Source organism: Podarcis gaigeae, assembly GCF_964106915.1.
Source record: "Podarcis gaigeae genome assembly, chromosome: 7".
Classification (NCBI taxonomy): Eukaryota; Metazoa; Chordata; class Lepidosauria; order Squamata; family Lacertidae; genus Podarcis; species Podarcis gaigeae.
Window position 1 is genome coordinate 23,457,424 of NC_139683.1, and position 20,489 is coordinate 23,477,912.

The window sequence follows — 20,489 nt, forward strand, 5'->3', positions numbered from 1 at the left end:
CAACCTATTCTGCCTTGGTCAGACCCCAGCGGGAATACTGTATTCAGTTCTGGGCACCACAATTTAAGAAGAATATTGACCATATTATTCCGAATAGGATTTCCCTTAAAAAAGGGGGAAAGTTGACAGCTATGATATTGACAAGCCGGAACATGTGCAGAGGAGAGCCAGCAAGACGATAAAGGGTCTGGAAAGTAAGCCTTATGTGTGCTTTTCCATGTTTAGCCTGGAAAAGAAGAGACGGAGAGGAGATATGATAGCCATCTCCCCATATCCGGCACCCCCAAACTCGTCCCTCCAGATGTTTTTTCAGACTACAATTCCCATCATCCCCGACCACTGGTCCTGTTAGCTAGGGATGATGGGAGTTGTAGTCCCAAAACAGGGCCGAGTTTGGGGGTGCCTGCCCTATATAGAAAGAACTGTCACAGGAAAAGCTTGTTTTCTCCTGTTCCGACAATGGAAGGCGGTTTCTAAGCAGAGATTGGATGGTCGGACTAGATGACCCTCGAGGTCCTTTCCAGCTCTGCAGTTCTGTTCCTCTTCAAAGCATTGCATCAGAAAGGCTTTCCTTCCTTCCAGCGCCAGCAATTGATCCCAAAGCGCTTGCCCCCCCCCCTCCTGAGAGGAGAGTTCCGTGAACTGCAACCGGGAACCGGAAGAGAGAGGCGAGTTCGGGCTCCCTTTCGCGAGGGCGTCTCTACCTCTTTGTCGCAACCGGGGCCTGGTTTCTGGCGGTTGGGCGCAGGCAGCTGACGACACCCGTCCAGAGCGAGGTAGGGGCGAAGGAGCCGGGGCTGGGGCGAGGCAGCGCCGGCCTTCTCGGTGGGCTGCAGCCGGGGGCGAAGGAAGGAAGCGGTGCTTTGCTGCCCGGCCCTTGAGCGTTGGCGGCCGTGAGGGGAAGGCGGGGAAGAATTGCCACAGAATTGCTGAGGGACTCCAGCTTGGGGGGGGGGGGGAGCAAGCATCTGCGGAAGGAGGTATTGTGGGAATGGGCTGTCCCGTGTCATCACTACAGGTGGCGGGTTCGGAGCGTGGCACAACCCTGGCCCCGCCCCCTTTTAGAGCTTGCAGCGACGCGCGAGAATTAAACAGGTGAAGGCCGGATTTAAGTTTGATGAGGCCCTCAGCTACTGAAGGTAATGGGGCCCTTTATATGTCCAGCTGTCCTTTGTCAACGACAAATGGTCGCTGTTGTTTTGTGTTGAATGGTTCTATGGTCATTTATGGACCTAATAGATACCTAAGCAATATGCACATAACAAAAGGCTAGCAGGCGGGGCTCATTATTTACATCATAGGAGCCTTTTGTTGTTGTTTAGTCGTGTCCGACTCTTCGTGACCCCCTGGACCAGAGCACGCCAGGCACTCCTGCCTCCCACTGCCTCCCGCAGTTTGGTCAGACTCATGTTTGTAGTTTCGAGAGCACTGTCCAACCATCTCATCCTCTGTCGTCCCCTTCTCCTTGTTGCCCTCCATCTTTCCCAACATCAGGGTCTTTTCCAGGGAATCTTCTCTTCTCATGGCCAAAGTATTGGAGCCTCAGCTTCAGGATCTGTCCTTCCAGTGAGCACTCAGGGCTGATTTCCTTAAGAATGGATAGGTTTGATCTTCTCGCAGTCCATGGGACTCTCAAGAGTCTCCTCCAGCACCATAATTCAAAAGCATGAATTCTTCGGCGATCAGCCTTCTTTACGGTCCAGCTCTCACTTGCATACATCACTACTGGGTAAACTACGCAACACAAAACACTGTTGTTGTATGTAGGTCATAGCTGTAAACTTTTCCCTTTTCTTGCGAGGAATCCTATTCAGAATAAGGGAATTTCCCTTTAAAAAAGGGAAACATTGACAGCTGTGATGTAGGTTTTATTTTATTTGTTTTTTTATCTTATATTTTGGAAATGTACATCCAGTTTTGTTTTTTCTTTAATTTTTTAGGGCCCAAGAAAGTGGGGCCCTAAGCTATAGCTTGTTTAGCTTCTACGGGAGAAACAGGGATAAATTTTCCTTGCAGCTGTAAAAAATACCTGAGGCTTGAATTTGCCAGTGTAAGTAATGAATAATGATTTTTTTGATCCAGTTACATTACTGGGCATTGTGTCATTCACCATTGGCAGTGAGCATTTTAGTTTTTAAAAATGCTATTTATTTAATTTGATGAACATTTGAATTCATATGAATTTCAACTATACGTAATAGCCTTTTTTCTATTTTGGTGTGACCTTAATTCTTAGCAATTCTATACCCTTGGCCATACCGTGTGATTTTTATTTTTTTTACAGAAAGTAGCTTTAATGCTTTATACACTTAAGTACCTAAGGGCCTATACAATTATGTGTAACAGCATGTGAGGTGGCCTTGATTTAAACAGTTGACGTTTCTATATTTTTATTTAGTGCCAGTAACTGGTTTTGGCAGTGCCATTCAATGGTACAAGGTGCCATTTACCAGAGACTGACATATTGAAATATATTATCAAAAAATGATAATATATTTAATGTTAGATAAAGGTAAAGGGACCCCCGACCATTAGGTCCAGTTGTGGACGACTCTGGGGTTGTGGCGCTCAAATGGTTTCTTTTTTATATGTATGCATATAGTTTTGTTTCTCAAGCTGTGTTTTAATCACCAAAACAGTTATTAAGTGTTAGAGCTATCAGAGCACAAGATAGCCTATTATTGAATGTACTTGTATTAAACCTTAACATGCCAATTGTATTTTTTGACTTGTCCTATAACATGTACATGTTCTAACGGAAGAATAAAATATGATTTAACTAATGAGTTTCCTTATACCAAACCTTAACATGACAATTACTGGCGCCCTCACCTTAGAATACATTGAAATGAATATTCTCTTATTTTAAATGAAAATTCTCTAAACTCATTAATCGAGAATATTCCCTTATCAAATTATCTATGGAACAGGAAAATTCAAATTTTGTGCAGGGTGGAGTGTACGCCGACACCTGGATGAGGAGAATATAATGCAGATACCACTAAAATAAAATATAGACATAATCAGCTTCAAGTCCTCATTAAAGTAAGCACTCAGTCTGAGCTCAGAGTATGTGCAGATTACTAAACTCACTGTTTTCAGAAGCAGAATAATTACATGAGTAAACAGCGTATATTTATTCAACATGAGATCTATATAGAGGCAGTTTGGTGTGTCATCCTATACACACACACATGCACACACGTTAGTGCCTTACTTGAAAAGCAATGGATTTCAGACTCCCTACCATTGTTAAACCCTTTTCCACACTCATTTGTCTAGTGAGGGACTTCAGCACTTTGCCGAGTGTTTCCCAACCTTGTGCCTCCAGATGTTTTTGGCCTACAACTCCCATCATCCCTGACCACTGGTCTTGCTAGCTAGGGATGATGGGAGTTGTAGGCCAAAAACATCTGGAGGCACAAGGTTGGGAAACACTGGTCTAGAGACAAGCCTGTGTTCAGACAACATGCTAAACCAAACCATTTCTTCACTTATAGCAGTGCAGGAATTTGGGAGGAGTGCAGTGTTCTTGATTTCCTCTCTCAAAACACCCACATATTTGTGCTAATATGTTGTTTAGATTAGCATAATATGCATCTGAAATAGCATCTCTGATTAGTAGATTACATTTTGCTAGAAATTCTGATCTTGGAGAAATGTAAAATAACATTACATTTCTAGGTGTATTGTGCTCAGTTTAAAACTTACAGGGGAATACTGAGCTCTACTCTTCTGTTCTATTACAGGTTTGTACTGGACCACAAAAATATGTGATTAGAACGAATGTCAACAACCTTGTGAGTAGACCACACTTACCTACTGAAGACCAGATACTTTCTTAATAAGTGAGTATTTAAGATATTATCTTTACTACTTAATCACTTCAGTATCTCAGTCTGTAATTCTTGTTTGCAGCAAACATGAGACTGAGCTCTGAAGGGGGGAAAGTTCATCTATAGCAGGGTGAGCCTGTAAGCATCTAGAAATTAGGACAGTTGTTTTGCAAAGATGTGATGAAGCCAGAGTTGGGCTTCTTCAGATTTTGGCTGGGAATTAGGCCAGAAAGCCTGACTGGCTTTGAATGAGCACCCCCAGTTGTGTAGCTCATTAGAGTTCTTAACAGTGGGCTCAGTCATACTGTAGTTTAAAGTGGATAGTAAGCTTTCTGTACCTCCATTAATTCTCCGTTGCCAGCATGACATTCTCCTCTAAAACACTCCCTTCCCAGACTTCCTCCCTCCTCCAGATGTTTTCATACCTTCTACTTTTCAGAGTATCCCTGGTATGAGAAAATCTGGATTGAGGAAGCGGAAAGTGTGGGAAGGCGATAATTTGGAGGAGAATGTCATCTGGACAATGGAGAATCTGTGAAAGTACAGGAAGCTTACCATCAACATTAAATGACAGCATGGGTGAGCCCAACATCACAGACTGGAAATGAAAGCAGCTTTATGTGCTTAGTTTTTGTTCTTCCAGATATAATGAAAGCAGCTGCTACTCTAGAAGGCACTGGTGATCTCTTACGAATTCTATCTAGTCCCTTTCGTGAAAACTGTTTCATTTTCAAAGGAGGCTGAATAGACCACAAACCATTTCTGTAGATGAATAGCACTTACAGAATGAATATGTTCATTTGACATTTATTTATTTCATAAAATTTATACACTGCTTGATTTGGGGGAAATCCGTCAAAGAAGTTTATCCTTTAGAACTGTACTTTTCACGTCTTTCATTTCAGTGTTTGTTTTCTGTATTTGTAGTAAACCATAACTATCTAGAAGGATTTGGATAAAGGCTTTTGGGAATTTATCAAGGTATAAAAGCAAAGCAACATGTTGCTGGACACACAGTCAGTTGGAACAATTTCAACTACCATCGCTCTGTATTAAATTCAGGCTTTCCATTGCCAAGCTGGTTTTATTGTATAGAGAATTTAACTTTCAGCTGTTGCAGGACATTGATTTCAGCCAGTGGGTCAGAACCTCCAAGGGGGTGGAAGAATTCCTTCTTGTATAGAAGAAGGAATTTCAGATGGTGAAGTGTTTCTTATCTCCCTGCCTGATAAGCTGTGCCAACCAGAATTCAATCTACCATATTGAATAGGGAACCCTGACCGCCTCCTTTACACCTGGTTGGTCCTGATAGAAAAGCAGGAACCTGGATGTGTGTGTTGAAAAGTTGAAAGTAGGCCCCATTTTTCAGGTTGCATTTAAGGATCATAGGCAGGAGTCTGCAGCTTTTGACTGGCCTTGCTCAGAGCCTGTTTTCTTAGAAACAAGAAGCAGGGAAAATGTAGGCTTGGGCTGCTGCTTGACTGTGTTTCTCTGAATGCACTCCTCCCCTTTATCATTTAGAAAATAGAGACAGATGTGTGAGGGCTTCAGCCGCTGCTTGGTAGCAAGACTCACAGCTCCTCTGCTGGGCAACAGCTGTAGAAGCCTGTCCCCCTCACCTGCCCCCCTCTCTCTTATGAGATAGAGAGGAAGGAGTGCACTGAGTAGTGATGCCCAGAACGCTGCCATTGGGCAGCAGCCAAGAAGTCCCTATAGCAGGGTGGTGGGCTTGCTGGCTTGAACCGGGGCATGGGGAGCATGGCCAGCTTTTCTCCCAGTATTGGAGCTGGAAATAGAACTGCCACAAAGCTACCAGGTCAACTCCCACCCATCTCTGCAGCTTCAAAGTTGGGCGGAAACTTGTTGTCACTCAACATGGTCGCCAGAGGGCAGTGCCACACTGCAGTTGTTGAAGTCTAGTCAAGACTAGATTGGGGCATCATAACTATGTGGAATAACTGCTAAAATCCCAATGTTTGTGAAACAGCTATTTAAAAAAAGGGAAAAAAGATTGTTGTTATTGTAAACTTGAAAAGTAAGCATAAAAGAGCAAGGGTTGGGAAGACCCAATTTATAGAATATTAAAAAACAAACACCAACACTTCGCTATATTTGCTTAGAAGAAATAAGGCCAGTTAATTTCAAAGGAACCTGGTTTCATACAAGAGTGCTTAGGATCAGAGTCTTTGGTACAGTCAGAATGATCCAAATATTTATTCAGAATTGATGTGTAAAATATACTAGGATTCTGTTTGGAAAATACTGAGTCTTGAGTATCCAAAATCCATATTTTCCTTTCCATAATCCAATTTTTAAGCCTCAAGAAAAATACTTAGATAGTAGAACAACACATTAGCAGTGGAATTAACACATTAAACAGATTGTTCACTTGATTCTTATTCTGGTTGTGTAATTACCTCTCACATTTCCATAGCTTCAACCTGTATTTTCCACTTCGGGTTGTGTTTTATTGTTTTTCCTTTACTGATACCCAGTTCAGGATGCATGGTGGCCATGGATGTGGTCCACCAAACACTATTGTTACATAACTTCCATGAATTCCAACAGATTTTTATTTATTTATGAGATGTCCTTTGTTATAAGGTCCCAGGGTAGGTTACAACAACAGACTGTACAATTGTAGAACTCCCTTTGAAAAGCAATGGAGGTTGCATAGCATACATCTTTAATGGTTTGCTTTTGTTTCTCTGTCTCTACATTGGGCATTTGATGTACATGAGTTGAATGAAATATTTGTGTAAATGAAATGTACAAAGATATGGTAACATTTAAAGTAAGTCTGAGGGGGCTGATGTATTCAGGGAGGATGGTATTTTAAGCAAAATCACACCACCGCTGCTTATGTGCTGAAGTTCAAATGTAAATAAGGAACGGATAAATGAGAAATGAAATCGCATTAAGAGAGGTTTTATTTATAGCCCGTATAAGAATGTCTCATCTGCATCACTGTCTCTTATCTGGAGACTGCATAATGTATATCCATGTACTCTTCTTCAGTTGGAGAAAACTAGGCATTTCAAATTTATAATCATTAGCAATATTTGTATATCACCCAGTCATCAATGATCTCTGGGAAGTGAACAGTAAAATATTAAAACATAAAGCAAAAACAGAATAAAAGTTACCACAAAAACTGAAATAGGTAAAATCCGCAATATCCAAGCTATTTAATATGGCAGATTGAAAAGTGCAACAAATTTTAAAATTAAAATGCCTGGGAAAATAAAAAGTTGCCAGAAGGGGCATAATATGAGAGCTGGGCAAGCCTCTTTGCAGGGGATCTTTCCTTCCCTCCTGATCACCCTTTATATTCTGAAATTAAGCTGCAGAGGTCAGGGAGATCTCTTCTTAGTAAGGATTTACCAACTGTCTGACATTCATCATAGTGACCTGAACCAACCCTCAGAAGTGAGAGAGTTACTAATCCTTGTAGGGGAGAAAGAAGTAAAAGTGTTCTCTGTTCAGAGTGAAATATGAAGCACTATGGGTGAAATTCAATGTTGTGCTATTATGAACGTTCTGTCTGCATAAGCACTGCAGCTTGTCAGGGGGGTTCTCCCAATTCCCCCCAAGAGCCAATTTTGAGGGGAGTGGAGATGGACCTTGTTGCATAAGCAGAAATCCTTATTCAGGGCTTCTGCTGAGGTGACATGTAAGTTGAATCCTGCACTATATGTATACAGTACAGTAGTTTGGATCTGACTTCCATGTGACAGTTTTTCTCATTCAAGAAAATAATTGCTTGCTTGAAGTGTTAGCATTGTTTTCACCAGCATAGTCTCACTGTTGGTTTCATTTCATTTCATTTTCAACTACAGGCTTGCTGCATTTCCCAGAAACAGACATGTCCTATGTGTTTGTAAACGATTCTTCACAGACAAATGTGCCTCTGCTGCAGGCTTGCATTGATGGAGATTTTAACTATTCCAAGAGGCTCTTGGAGAGTGGCTTTGACCCAAACATTCGCGACAGCCGTGGCCGAACAGGCCTCCACCTAGCAGCGGCCAGAGGAAACGTAGACATCTGTCAGTTGTTGCATAAATTTGGTGCCGATCTGCTGGCCACTGATTATCAAGGTAACACAGCCCTTCACCTGTGTGGGCATGTGGATACCATTCAATTCCTCGTGTCCAACGGGCTCAAAATAGATATTTGGTAAGTATGCTGGAACCCTGTGTCTTGAATTTAAAAAATAATAATAATACTTGTTGCTTGATAATCTACCGTAATAGGCAGATTGGGCCACGCAAAGGAACATGCGAGGGATTTCAGACTTGTCAGTTTATTCTGCAGCCTTGCCGGAGTAGAAATTCAGCATAGTTCTGGGCTAATGAGCTGCGCAAAAAACAAAAGCTGTTTCAGAGCTGACACAGGAGAAGCTGGAAAGGTCTTCAGGTCCATTATTATAGCTTATAATGGATTTGCTTTTCCTCCCCAATGACTGTGTAGCACGAGGAACTGTGATTCTCCCACATTATGAGCAGTGTTAGAAACTCTGTGTTAGATCTATAACACAGATATATAGCGGTGTTAGATATATAAGCTAGGCACCAAATGGCACCCTAAACCTAGGTTACAGTCAACACAACGGAATGTCTGTTCGCAAGGGGGTTAGACTAGATGACCCTCTGGGTCCCTTCCAACACTACAATTCTATGATCTCAACTACATTGCTTGACTGTTGACTCTTACAACAATTCACTTGTCCCAGTATGCAAGAAGGAGAAACACACATGATGGAAATGGGTATTAACTGTGGACTAAGGCAGAGGTTTATAAACTGGTTTTTGAGTTTCATTTGCCTGGCCTGTGGAAAGGCTGCAGCTTAGTCAAATATATGTGTACCCAGCCCTGCTCTTACTTTATCTGATGCACTGATGGAGGACTAAGATGCCCAGCAAGGGGTGCATGATTTTCATGGCAGTTCATAAACATAGATCACGCATCTTTTGCTGCGCATGAGTCAACTGGCTTGATGGAGATGTCATTTGCCAACCTGGTGCCCAGAGATCTCCATGTAGTCACAATTGGACCAGCGCCAGTAACAAAACGTGCCTGGCATCTGGGGAATTTCCTCAGTACCACTGCCTTTTTGATAGTTGTTGCCACTGTCATAAGCCCCTTCCATGGAAGGAAAAGGACTATCTGTACTGCATGTTGTGGTGGCACCATGGAAGCGGTATCAGGCAGAGATGATTTCCAGTGCCTTCCATGTGATACTGTCAGATGAGCACTTGTGCACCTGACAAAGGAATAATGTCTATGGTCATAGGTGGTGTTGGTATTCTGATACAGATCCTTAATGTGGAGATGAAGGACGGAGTCATCTCAAAATAACTGGCCTCATTTCACGACTTGCTGGTTTCAGTGTAAAGAAAAAAGTGTTCCCCAGTTCTTTTTCATTGCTGTGGACAACATTGTTTTCCAGCATTCACCTTACCTGCTCCCAGAGCTTGTGATTCAGTCTTTTCTCTGAAATACTGCATATTTGCTCTGCCAGGCTCCTAACATCTGCCAATGCCAGTGCCCGGACAGAAGCACTTAATGTACTGAATAAATAAACACATTTAACAATTGTCCCAGAATGGTTTATTGTTTGAACTATCTGCTCACTTATCCTTATTGTTGGAAAACTGCAGTCAGGCATAAGTCTGTTGTTTTTATTTTTTTGAGCTATATTTTGACATTTTCTCTTATTGACTTGTATTTGGCTAAGAGATCTAGAGACAGTGCAATCTTAGTAAGTTCACCTGTACTTTGCATGAATTAAAAAAAATCATCTTAATTAACTTTGGGATAGATCCTCTGATAATGCAACAGGAAGCTCTGAAAAAGAATTGGTGCCAGATATGGTACTGACGTGAGGGACGCGGGTGGCGCTGTGGGTTAAACCACAGAGCCTTGAACATGCCGATCAGAAGGTTGGCGGTTCGAATCCCCGCAACGGGGTGAGCTCCCATTGCTTGGTCCCTGCTCCTGCCAACCTAGCAGTTCAAAAGCACATCCAAGTGCAAGTAGATAAATAGGTACCGCTCTGGCAGGAAGGTATACGGCATTTCTGTGCGCTGCTCTGGTTCACCAGAAGCGGCTTAGTCATGCTGTCCACATGACCCGGAAGCTGTACGCCAGCTCCCTCGGCCAATAAAGTGAGATGAGCGCCGCAACCCCAGAGTCGGTCATGACTGGACAACAAAAATGCAAGAGGAAAGATAATAGGCAGAGAAAAATGTGATCAAATGCAATTGTGCAGACTTAAAATAAAATAAAATTAACCTGGATCTTGCAATCCCAAACAATCTCTTAACAGTTGTTTAGGAAAAGTTGCTTTCATTTCCCCTTTTCTCCATCCATTGTCAGTAATAAATTCAAAATAGTTTTTAATGAATGATAAAATTAAGGAGCTATTTATTTTGTCTACATTGGTGCTCGTTTACTACACAGGTAGTAATAAAAACACTGCAATAATGGGCTACTTGAAGGCCACTTGAAATGCTTTATCCTTGCATGCTTACACCTCTAAAAATTGCTTTCATATGGCAGTTATAACATTGGGAAATTGCTTTCCACCTGTTTCACCTGTCTAAATTGGAGAGATAGTGTTGATGCTGCATCATCCAGATGACTTCCATGCTGCACCTTTGTGTTATTGGATGGAATCACATGGTAAATGGTTCTGAAATATTACACATCTCCCTCATAATGCAAGGAATGTCCCTAAAAATTGTTGTGATATAGAAGTCATAGAATTGTAGCATTGGAAGAGATCCCAGGGGTCATCTAGTCAAACCACTTGCAATGCAGGAATCTCAACACGCGGTCCCTCATCTAATTTGAAACCATACTTAGCTTTGCAAATGTGGCAACAGTTTTATTGCATCTATCCATGTTTCAAGTAGAAACAGTTCTGTGAGCTCTTTCTCTCTATGCTTAATATAGCAATCACCAAGGTGCTACACCTCTTGTTCTGGCAAAACGAAGAGGTGTAAATAAAGATGTGATCCGGTTGCTAGAATCTTTGGAGGAACAAGAAGTGAAAGGATTCAACAGAGGAACTCACTCGAAGCTGGAAACAATGCAGACTGCTGAGAGTGAAAGGTACTACAAAAAAATCAAATCAGTATTGTTTACTGGTTCAACATAGCTGAATGAGTTCTCATGTTTGGAGCTTGTTCTGTGTATTCAAAAAGGTCAGGGCTTATTGTCAGCGTTTCCATAGAACCTTTACTGTATGTTTGGGCTTTAGTTTCCAAGTTGATCTTTCAGGTTCTTCGAAAGCTGGACTGCCTGTGTCTTATGTGACTCATGGACTTTGGTAGTCAGCCAATATCACATATGGTTAGTTCTCAATGAGCCTGTACCATCTCGGATCGCCAGAGGCGGCTCACGTGATCTGACTTCTCTTCCATACCAAAAAGCGAAAACCCTAGACATAGAAAACTAGATGTCAGGGAGAAAGGTTCTAGCTTAACTTTATCCCTGACATGTTGGAAAACCACGGGCAGATAGTGATTTTTGTACAGAGGAGTATTCAGTCATGCCCAAACCAGCCCAAACTAGGCTGTAGTGAGTGGCTTCAGCAGCAGAAAGTCTTTGAGGGTCCTTTCGTGTTCTGTGTGACAGACCTGCTTTCAGTGTGTCCATTGTGTGTCTTTCAATGAACGCTGTGTTATTGGAAAGGGAGATATGCTTGTGTAAACGCAGGAAGCCTCAGGCACCTGCTGCAGGTTGCAGTTGTCTGACTGGTGCTACACACTTTCCATAGCCTTTCTGTGGTAGGCAAGGGAGCTCTCACTTCCACCATCCCTGCTGTTTTATGCAGATAGGCCCCTTCCCAGCTGCCGGGGGGCAAGTTGAAAATGCTATCTGCATTGGAAATGTGTGTGCTTCATATTTACAGTGAAGCAGCTGGAATATTGATATGTTCAGGTTTTCATCCTGAAAATTATTTTCAAGTAGAAACTAGGCTAGACTTTTTAATGTCTGTCCTCCAATCCTTATCAGCACATTGGGAAAGGGGAACAAGATCTTTATTCCTTAAACATTTTATGGGGTTTTTCAAGATCCTCTTACGCATTAAGTAAATCAAAACAGTGGTTTTCTTTGCCCATTCTATAGGAGATGCAGCCCACCTCTTCCATTTAAAAAGTATCTTCAATTCTAATCGAGCTTTCGTTTGCAAATCAGCATTGTGCATCTAATGCATTTAAACATAATCCATTGCTTCCTTATCCCCTAATTTTTTTCCATGAAATGACTTGGCAAAGAAAAATGCCTTATTCAGCTGCAAATATCTAAACAATGTGCTGCCCAGTGTCCCTAGAATTGCTCTACAGTCTTTTAAGTACCATCTTTTTATACAGGACTTTTCATGGCAACAATAGGTATACTTAGGGCTCAAAAGTGCATTTACATTTGTACCCTTTGTGGTTGAATAGAAAAATATAAACAGAAGACTGCAGTTACAGCTGTGTTGGTCTGCCATAGTCAAAACAAAATAATTCCTTCCAGTAGCACCTTAAAGACCAACTAAGTTAGTTCTTGGTATGAGCTTTCGTGTGCATGCACACTTCTTCAGATAGACTGAAGAAGACTGCAATTAGGGTTTGATTCTTTGCCTTGCGTTCTGTCTCCTTCCTGCTTTCTTATTTCACCAAATTAATTGTTTCTCTTTCTTGTTCTGTTAGCAGTTGAAGCTTGGATTCCCAACTACTCTCACCCTTTTCCTCTAGCGTGGAGTCTTATTGGAGGCATTTTAACTCTGAGGATGTGTTCTCCTTGTGTACTTAGCCTTAGCCAGCCCTGTAACTAACGGCCAACCACTCTGTTGGTAGCAACATCTAACAAAAATGCAGCCTGCTTTTCTTAGCAGCAGAAACAACATCTGGGATTCACGTCACTTCCTAAGTCCTTCCAAAATAGCTGGTATTCCAGCACTTCCTACCATTTTAGTGCCGAGAGTTTAATTTGGTGGTAATGGAAAATAACACAGGTGGTTTCTCGGTGAGCCTTTTTCTGTTTACAAAGAAAGAGGCCTAGTTTGTTTTCAGTAGCCATGTGATCTTTCCACTTAAAATACATCATACCTTTATTTAACCTCTATAGTGGTTATAGATTAACAGGTTGAATCTTAATTAGTAAGCATTCCTGTGGTGTGTTAGAGGAGTTGATAACAAGGGTGAAATGGCTTGGATTCTGCAGTAGGCAAACACACCAAGGTTCTTTCCAGGGAAGTAAATGTTTAAAAACAAAAGTAGGGAATTATATTACAAATATCAGGTGCTTTCTGTCTGTTTCTCCTCTTTCTGAGATCTTGCGCATGTGTTCTGCCATGGAGCAGTCATGTAGACTGCATTAGTGGCAGGAGCAGCCTAGTCCCCTCACTCCATGACCCTTTACCAAATTTTTAGAAGTGTGTGTGCATTTAAGTTTCTAACCTTTTTCCTTTCAGAAGTGTAAAGAAAAACCCACACTCTACCCAGTTACTTGGCAAGCAGTATATGTACTCCCACCTTCTGGCCTGTGGATAACCAAATATTCTCATTCAACTTTCTTTAAAATTCAGGAGGTGTAATTAATACCTTTTTTGTGTATCTTTTATGGCTGATTGCAACCACTATTCCTCCTCCCCTGCTGTTCCTTGGGACCATCTTTAGTGGTGATCCCAGCCAATCAGAAATCAGGTCACTGAATGCGATGAGGTTGCAATGCCCTCTCAAACTCCTCCCCCCCGCCCCTTCCACTTCAGATGGCCAAAGATTACTGGGGCCCACTCGTCACAAAATGGTGGCACATGGAGGCAGAGTTTGTCATACTCAGCTGGCAATTATTCATAATGATTTTACTGCTATCTAATCTATCTTTGGGAATTTCTTTGCCACATCATTTTCCTTGTGACAAGGAGTTCCATAACTCAGCTTTCCTCAGACTAAGCACAGGCATTTGCTGTGCAGGCATTGTGACTCAGACTCCACATTTTAGGCAGAATGTGTAGCCCTAGAGCATCTAAGTGGAGAAAGCTTTTTCTTTTATATGTTTTCCTTTCCACACCATCGCATGCTTCATTGCCCACCTCCTGAAATATCTACTATTCTCCTTTCACTCTCCACTTGTACCTTAGTCCTACCCCCAGTTTTTTTCATCCCTCCTCATTGGTCCTGTTACATTCACTTCTTTCTCTTGCAGTGATGTCCCTCAGTTTAATTGCTGAGAGTCTCTTTACACAACCAGTGTTTACGACATTTGGTACAGGGCTGCATCTGTGAAGGGAATATAAAAGATGTTTCCTTTTAACATGCAGCAGGTCTGTGTCAGAGACCAAGGCTCCTTGTGCAGAGTGTTGTGTAATAGCATATATTTTGTAAAAACGGTGGTTATGCACTTTTGGTTAAACCATAAACAGAATTCACTCGGTGTGGGTTTTTTGGTGGGAAATACCACTGTAACACCCTTGTAGTTTTGGCAAACGCAGCCAACCAAAGTGTGAAGCAGCCTGGTCATTTTAATCTGGGCTTTCCACATCCAAAACCCAATCTTAGCTCAGTAAGGCCTTGGCATGTTGCTTGCACAGTTAAGTCAATATTAATGTTCTGTGGTTTGGAGTTTTCGCTTGATGCATTAACCTTAATTCACCTGTGCTCCTTTTATAGCGCAATGGAAAGCCACTCACTTCTCAACCCCAACCTGCAGCAAGGTGAGGGAGTCCTCTCCAGCTTCCGAACCACCTGGCAAGAATTTGTGGAGGACCTTGGCGTCTGGAGGGTGCTGCTCTTGTTGGTGGTCATTGCTTTGCTCTCTCTGGGGATTGCATACTATGTCAGTGGAGTTCTTCCTTTTGTAGAAAACCAGCCCGAACTCCTGCATTAGAGGTGACACAGACAAAGAGTGCCCTTTCCATTCTTTTTATCTTCTCAGTCTGTTTTCTTTGGTGCAGGTGGCAGCGGCTGCATGTATTGTTGTCCTTGACATATATACATATGTTCCTTTGTAGAGAACTCCTTTTGAGCAACGATGCATTCATTTCGACTAAAAGTAATCCTAAATCAGCTTTCACCAACTTGGCACCCTCCACATCAGTGCTGGCTGAGGCTGATGGGCATTGATGTCCAAAGCAGCTTGAGGGCACCAGAGTACCATTCACACCATGCGCTGAAGGCACATGGCTTCCCCTATAGAACCTTGGGAACTGGGTTAAAGGTGCTGGAAATTGTAACTCTGGGGGAGACAAATTATAGTTCCCATGATTCTTTGGGGGAGCCAGTGACTGTGATGGTGGTGTAAGTGTGCTTTAAATGTATGGTGTGGATGCATTAAAGGTTACCGAAGGCTGCCTTAAGCTACCTCTAATGAGTCTTGGCTTTGAGTAAAATGTCGTTACTAGCAGTCTCTACTGATAACATACAAAGGTATTAAATGCCCCTGAACAGCATGACAAATTGGATAGGATGATGAATATTGGAGCAAGTCATCACTATTTTATTGGACCACATCTATCCTTGTGGGTGCTTAATAGAGTTAACTTTTCACCAGAAATATGCATAGCATAATACTGCAAGGGCACTTCTTTCATCTAAGGGTGCTTTTTTTGTAAAGTAGGCTCACTTCATAACATCATTTCCTTACATTCTATTTGAAATGTTGTCAGTCTTTCTGTTTATTGGTTCAAGGCAATCAGCTAGTTTATTTAGAGTGCACAATATTAATATTAATGACATTAACTTGTTTTGTTGGTTGTGGATGAAAACATCTTCTGACTTTAAATATGTTGAGTGGGGGTTTTTTCCCTGTTGGGGAAGCCATTTTTTCTCTCAAAAGCACACAAATAATTTTTAATTTGGCATTCATTTGCTGTATAATTCGAAGCATATTTGTGTGTGAGATGTTAGTCTGTTACATTTTTGTTAGGAGCTAGAAAGTAATATTTATCTCATTGAAGTTCCATTAGAAGGCAGGAATGTGAAAAGGTTTATAGTTTTTCAGATAGCACTTAAAAGCTAATGGGATGCCTTCTCTGCTAACATGATAGAGAGCTAACACAACAGAGAGACACTCAAGTGTTTTAAGATTTTAATATATGGGATCACCTGAAAGCTGTCTCAGAACTACAGTTTTGAGATCCTTTTACTAATTTATATGATGTTTCATTAATACATACACTCTTACAAAAATTGTGTAACTATTTAGTAAGTAGTGCAGATATTTTAAAGGCAATTTGGCAACAGTTTTCTACTAAACAGAACGGGGCGTGTGCTCTTACACACACAATTATAAGAGGGAAAATAATGCTTCCTTTCTCTGCTTGGTAAGCTACAATCCATGTAAATCCACATGAGTGAACATAAAATAAACATTTTTAAACTCAGAAATGGAAGGAAATACTTGGTGAGTATATTCAGGGATAAGTGCATTCTCTGTGTTGTTTTCTCTGGCAGAAGTCTGAGGACAGTGGTTCCCCCCGCCCCCTGGCAATGTATAGGCATCTAATCTAAATGTTTTCTTGAAAGATTCTTCAGTTAAAGGTAGCAGAAATGGTAAGCGCTCTGCACATGCATGCCAGTTTTGGGATCTTCTTGGTGTACTGTACCTGATCTGAAAATGATCCAGCCACAGTTAATTGCTTTTAAAGACTCCATTGAGTTTGAAGAGAAAATCAGCTTGCATTTAGTTCTTTCATGGAAAAATCACTGGATCATTTTTAGATAATATACAACAAATTGGGAAGGCTCCAATACTGGGGTACAAAATAACTTCTCAGCAGTTATGTAGTCATCAGTATTGTTTCACTACAGATTCTCTTTTTATGCTTCTGTAATAAGCTTTAATTGTATTTTAAGCATGATTAGACGCTCTTCATAAATGTGTATAATCCAACTGTGTGCATGTGTATTTTCTGTACTGTTTTAGACCATAATAACCATGCAATCTATGTACTGTCTCTGGATCAGTTCTGCACACTGGATGTTTTGAAGTATGTATTGCACACACAAATATCTGTATCGTTCCTAACTCTAATAAATAGGTTATTAGAACATGGTTGTTTTGACTTTTTAATGAGGTTTTATTCTTACGGCTTTATTATGTTAATGCAGTTAGAAATGAATATAGCAGCTTCCAATCTGGAGGAATCCATAATGCTTCCAGGGTATGTCCTGAATACAGATGAAATGAGACTGCCTGGCTGACACAGTGGGCAAAAAAGAACTTGGATCAAATATACCAGGCAAATCCTAGAGAGGCAATGGATTCTTTTAATGCACCAGTTATGATATATGAGACCCATATGGAAGTACCAGCAGTGTGAGTAGTCCTCCCCCACCCCACCTTATTTTTCAAGCAAGTGCACTAATCTGCAAGTAATCCACCCATTGATAGGGAAGGATGGAAAGATGAGTTTATTTGCTACGGTATAACCCTGTGGACATATAATATGAGGCATGTTTGCCTTATCACAAATGAGGAGATGGACACTAAGTTTCCCTCATTATTTGTATCAGACTGAGGAATTTCCCTGGGAACTTTTGGCTCTTAAACCCTGAGAACTTTTGGTGTTACTTAAATAGAAGTGCAATTTTCTATGCTTCACGGTTGTAAGATCTGGAAAAGAGAGGCTGCCTTCTCAAGCCCTACCTCCAATCTGTAACTGGCACTGGGTAGTATATATTTGGCTTAAGTTAATATAGTTAGCCTGAAACTTACACATATTGAACTTGTGCAAATTCAGCTTTAAGCGCCTTGCAGGGGAAAAAGAATGAATTAAAAAGGGGGTGGGCATCCAGGAAGAAAGACTTTGGCAATTTTGACCATATGCAATTTTGGCTTTAGGCACGATCCCCAGAATGTAACCCCTGTGTAAGTTGTGGGCTTACTATAAATATTTGCAGTCAGCGATAGCTAGCTGGTTTTAACACTGCCTGTTGAATCATTCAAATAAAAAATGTGCTTTTATTCCCACCCCATTTAATATAATGCAAATAACTGGCTACCTTTCACAAGTTCTCAAAGGTTTCCATCTCCTTCAGTCCACTGAATTAAATCCACTACATCCTATGGGTCCTTCCTCTTTTGCATTTTTTTCCTGCACAACCAGCATAGTGGGAGGGAAGACAACATTTAGCATTCTTTTTGCTGAAGAGTGAGACCGGGTTGTAAGAAATCCCTGCCTCAAGGAAGCCAAGCGGAGATTACAGCCACACTTGGCCACTGTTCTGATCTCTGTACATGCAAAGTATTCCCAATGCAGGAGCTTGATTTGCATCCATCTTAAAGCTTTAGAAGAGTTGTTTGTTACTATGACAACAAAGAATTAAGCAACTCAGGCATACCTTTGTCATGTCATAACTATATTGGGCTTTAATCATTCATAGAAGCAGGAGTGCCAAGGGCTGCTGAATTCAGGTTCTTCCCATGTAAGTGTCAATTTGTGGTTCCTATAATACTAATTTGGTTTCCTTGAAATCCTGGAAGATGTTGCCTGGCCTTTTTTTTTTCTTTTTCTTCGTGCTGCTTTGAGAGGTATTTATATCTTTCAGATTCCTAAGAAAAGCCTCTTGCTGTCGCATTATAATACTTGTTTTGTTGTACAATACTTTCCAAGGAAACGGCAGTCTCTTGCATTTCTTACGTTAGCAGCACATTTATGTCACGTGTGTGTGTGTTCTTTTTGTTTTCAAAGGAAATTAGAAAACTTTCCAAAATAAATTCCTGCTTTGAGTCAAGGAATCCGAACTCTAGTTTTCTTTCTTGGAGGTGTTTTTCAAATCAAGTTACACTCCTCCAAGTGCCTCTCTACCACATAGCTTTCTGAAAGATGTTTTGGTGCTGCTAAGAAAGGCTAGTGGGTTCATTCCTTCCAGGATAAGAGTTAATATCTTTGGCAGAGGACGTCCCTGTATAGCTCTCCACAGCAGCTGACCTGCCTGGCAGTTATCATTGTGAGATGTTTTCAGAACACACACTCGGAAAACAGATGTTTGTAGAGCAGAGGCTGAGAGTTCGGCAAGGTGGATGCTGCAGCTGGAAACTGGAAGAAGGAGAGGGAGAAATCTTATACAGAAATGGGAGCGGACAATGGAGAGCACACTTTGACCAGGGTTTTGATTTGGGCCACTCAGCCTTGCCAATCCCATTCCTCATTCAACTCCTAATCCTTTTCCCATTTATGGTGCTTGGTACGAATCCCTGGAACAGCGGATGGATTGGGGTGGAGTGGAGGAGCATGCAAAAAGCAATTAGTTAGAACCAAGTCTTGTGGCCACAGATTCCTTGTACCTGGACGAGGAAAACGTGCATGAGATCTGAATTGCTGCTAGGGGAATAGTTTAAATACGTTTATAAATATGTGTCCCAGTGTGTGTTTTCCATTTTAATACTAAGGTATTTATTAGAACTTGAACTTTATTTACAGCTGTTTGTTTTGAAATAGTGCCATATTCAAATAATGTCAGCTGATGCTTCTTAAATTCTGCCTTCCCTTTTCTTTTGAAGGGAAGGCAGAATCCATTAGATCTTCTTTTGATCTGTTGATCCCTCAGCTAAACATGTGAAGCATAGGCTCTGCAACTGAGCTACAGTCATTCTCTAGTCATTCTAATGGGCTTTCATCGCAGAACAACCAATAAGGCAGAATAAATCCATCACTAGCGCACTATTATTGTGTTAAGAAGATGTTGGAGAACCCACCTGCAATAAAACACAAGTCTGGAGGAACTCCAGTTTGTCCTTCAGGAAATCTCCAGTCCCAGGGTGTGAAGGGACACGTGAGGCCACAACCCCTCTGAAGCTAAGCAGGTCAGAGTCGAGTCAGTGGTCTGGATAGGAAACAACCTGGGACCCACAACTGCACTACCTTGGGCTCCGTGGTGGAAGGACATGTGTATGTAAAAAAAGAATAAAGAAGTCTGAACTCTGAACTCAGTAGATAGCGTTAGGTGAGCCTCACTCAGCCTCGTTCTCTACATCTGCAGTATGGGAGATACTGCCTTTGTCGTAAAGGCTGCAGCTCTCCATAATGCATGCAAAACGCATCAAATACTTGCTTAAAAGCCCTATACAGATACAAATGCTACTGCTATTGTTGTCTATAATGGCCCACCAAGTTGTAAGGAGAATTTTGTCAGCCCTGCTTCCCCAGATTTCTGATCAGGTGCAGATGTGTAGTAAGAAATATTTCATCAGCACTTGGTAGGGATGGTCAATGGCCATCTGGTGATGAGGAACAGACAGTTGTCTGTCTTGCCTGTGTATGTAGCTAGCTAGTTGGCTGAGGCCTGTGTGGTAAATTGAGTAAGGGGCTCCAGGAAAAAGAAAAAATAATAATCTGTACTCTGCCAAATTTCTGTCTTGTGAGGGGCATCAATTGTCCCATGGAAGACAGAAGCTCACAAGTTATTTGCCTTTCTTGTATCTTTCTTGAATTGCCCAGTCCTGGGCCAGGGGCAAGAATGCACATGGTCAGCCAGTATTTCAGTTGTGATTCTTCCCCCTGCCCTCTCTCCCCACTGTCCTTTGTTCAACTTAGGGCTGGGAGACAAGTAGCTGCAGTTCACTCTCTTTCCTGGCTCAGAGTGGAGCCTAGCAACACAGCCTGAGAAACCTCTTAGTAAAGCTAGCAGCTCCTTTTTGTAAGGGAGAAGTAAT

The 20,489-nt window shown here is 41.6% G+C and overlaps 1 protein-coding gene across 2 annotated transcripts; it reads left to right on the top strand.

Moving 5' to 3' along the window:
- The first annotated feature begins 421 nt into the window (after nt 1–421).
- Nucleotides 422–16,882, top strand: ANKRD46 (ankyrin repeat domain 46). Of its 2 annotated transcripts, XM_083749842.1 has the most exons (6): nt 656–776; nt 3,750–3,848; nt 4,276–4,415; nt 7,676–8,012; nt 10,794–10,952; nt 14,504–16,882. In XM_083749842.1, exons 3-6 carry the CDS (start codon nt 4,346–4,348, stop codon nt 14,718–14,720), a joined length of 783 nt encoding a protein of 260 aa, XP_083605968.1. In that variant the 5' UTR covers nt 656–776; nt 3,750–3,848; nt 4,276–4,345; the 3' UTR covers nt 14,721–16,882. The 2 variants fall into 2 exon arrangements, with proteins under 2 accessions (XP_083605969.1, XP_083605968.1); XM_083749843.1 differs by lacking the exon at nt 4,276–4,415 and having other exon boundaries at nt 422–776.
- The last annotated feature ends 3,607 nt before the right edge of the window (nt 16,883–20,489 follow it).

Excerpts from the sequence above, each read along its gene's own strand:
- ANKRD46 (XM_083749842.1), top strand. The coding sequence starts at position 4,346 with ATGTCATCTGGACAATGGAGAATCTGTGAAAGTACAGGAAGCTTACCA. Across the intron at positions 4,416-7,675 it reads AACATTAAATGACAGCATGG|GCTTGCTGCATTTCCCAGAA; the intron begins GTGAGCCCAACA and ends TTTCAACTACAG. Across the intron at positions 10,953-14,503 it reads CAGACTGCTGAGAGTGAAAG|CGCAATGGAAAGCCACTCAC; the intron begins GTACTACAAAAA and ends CTCCTTTTATAG.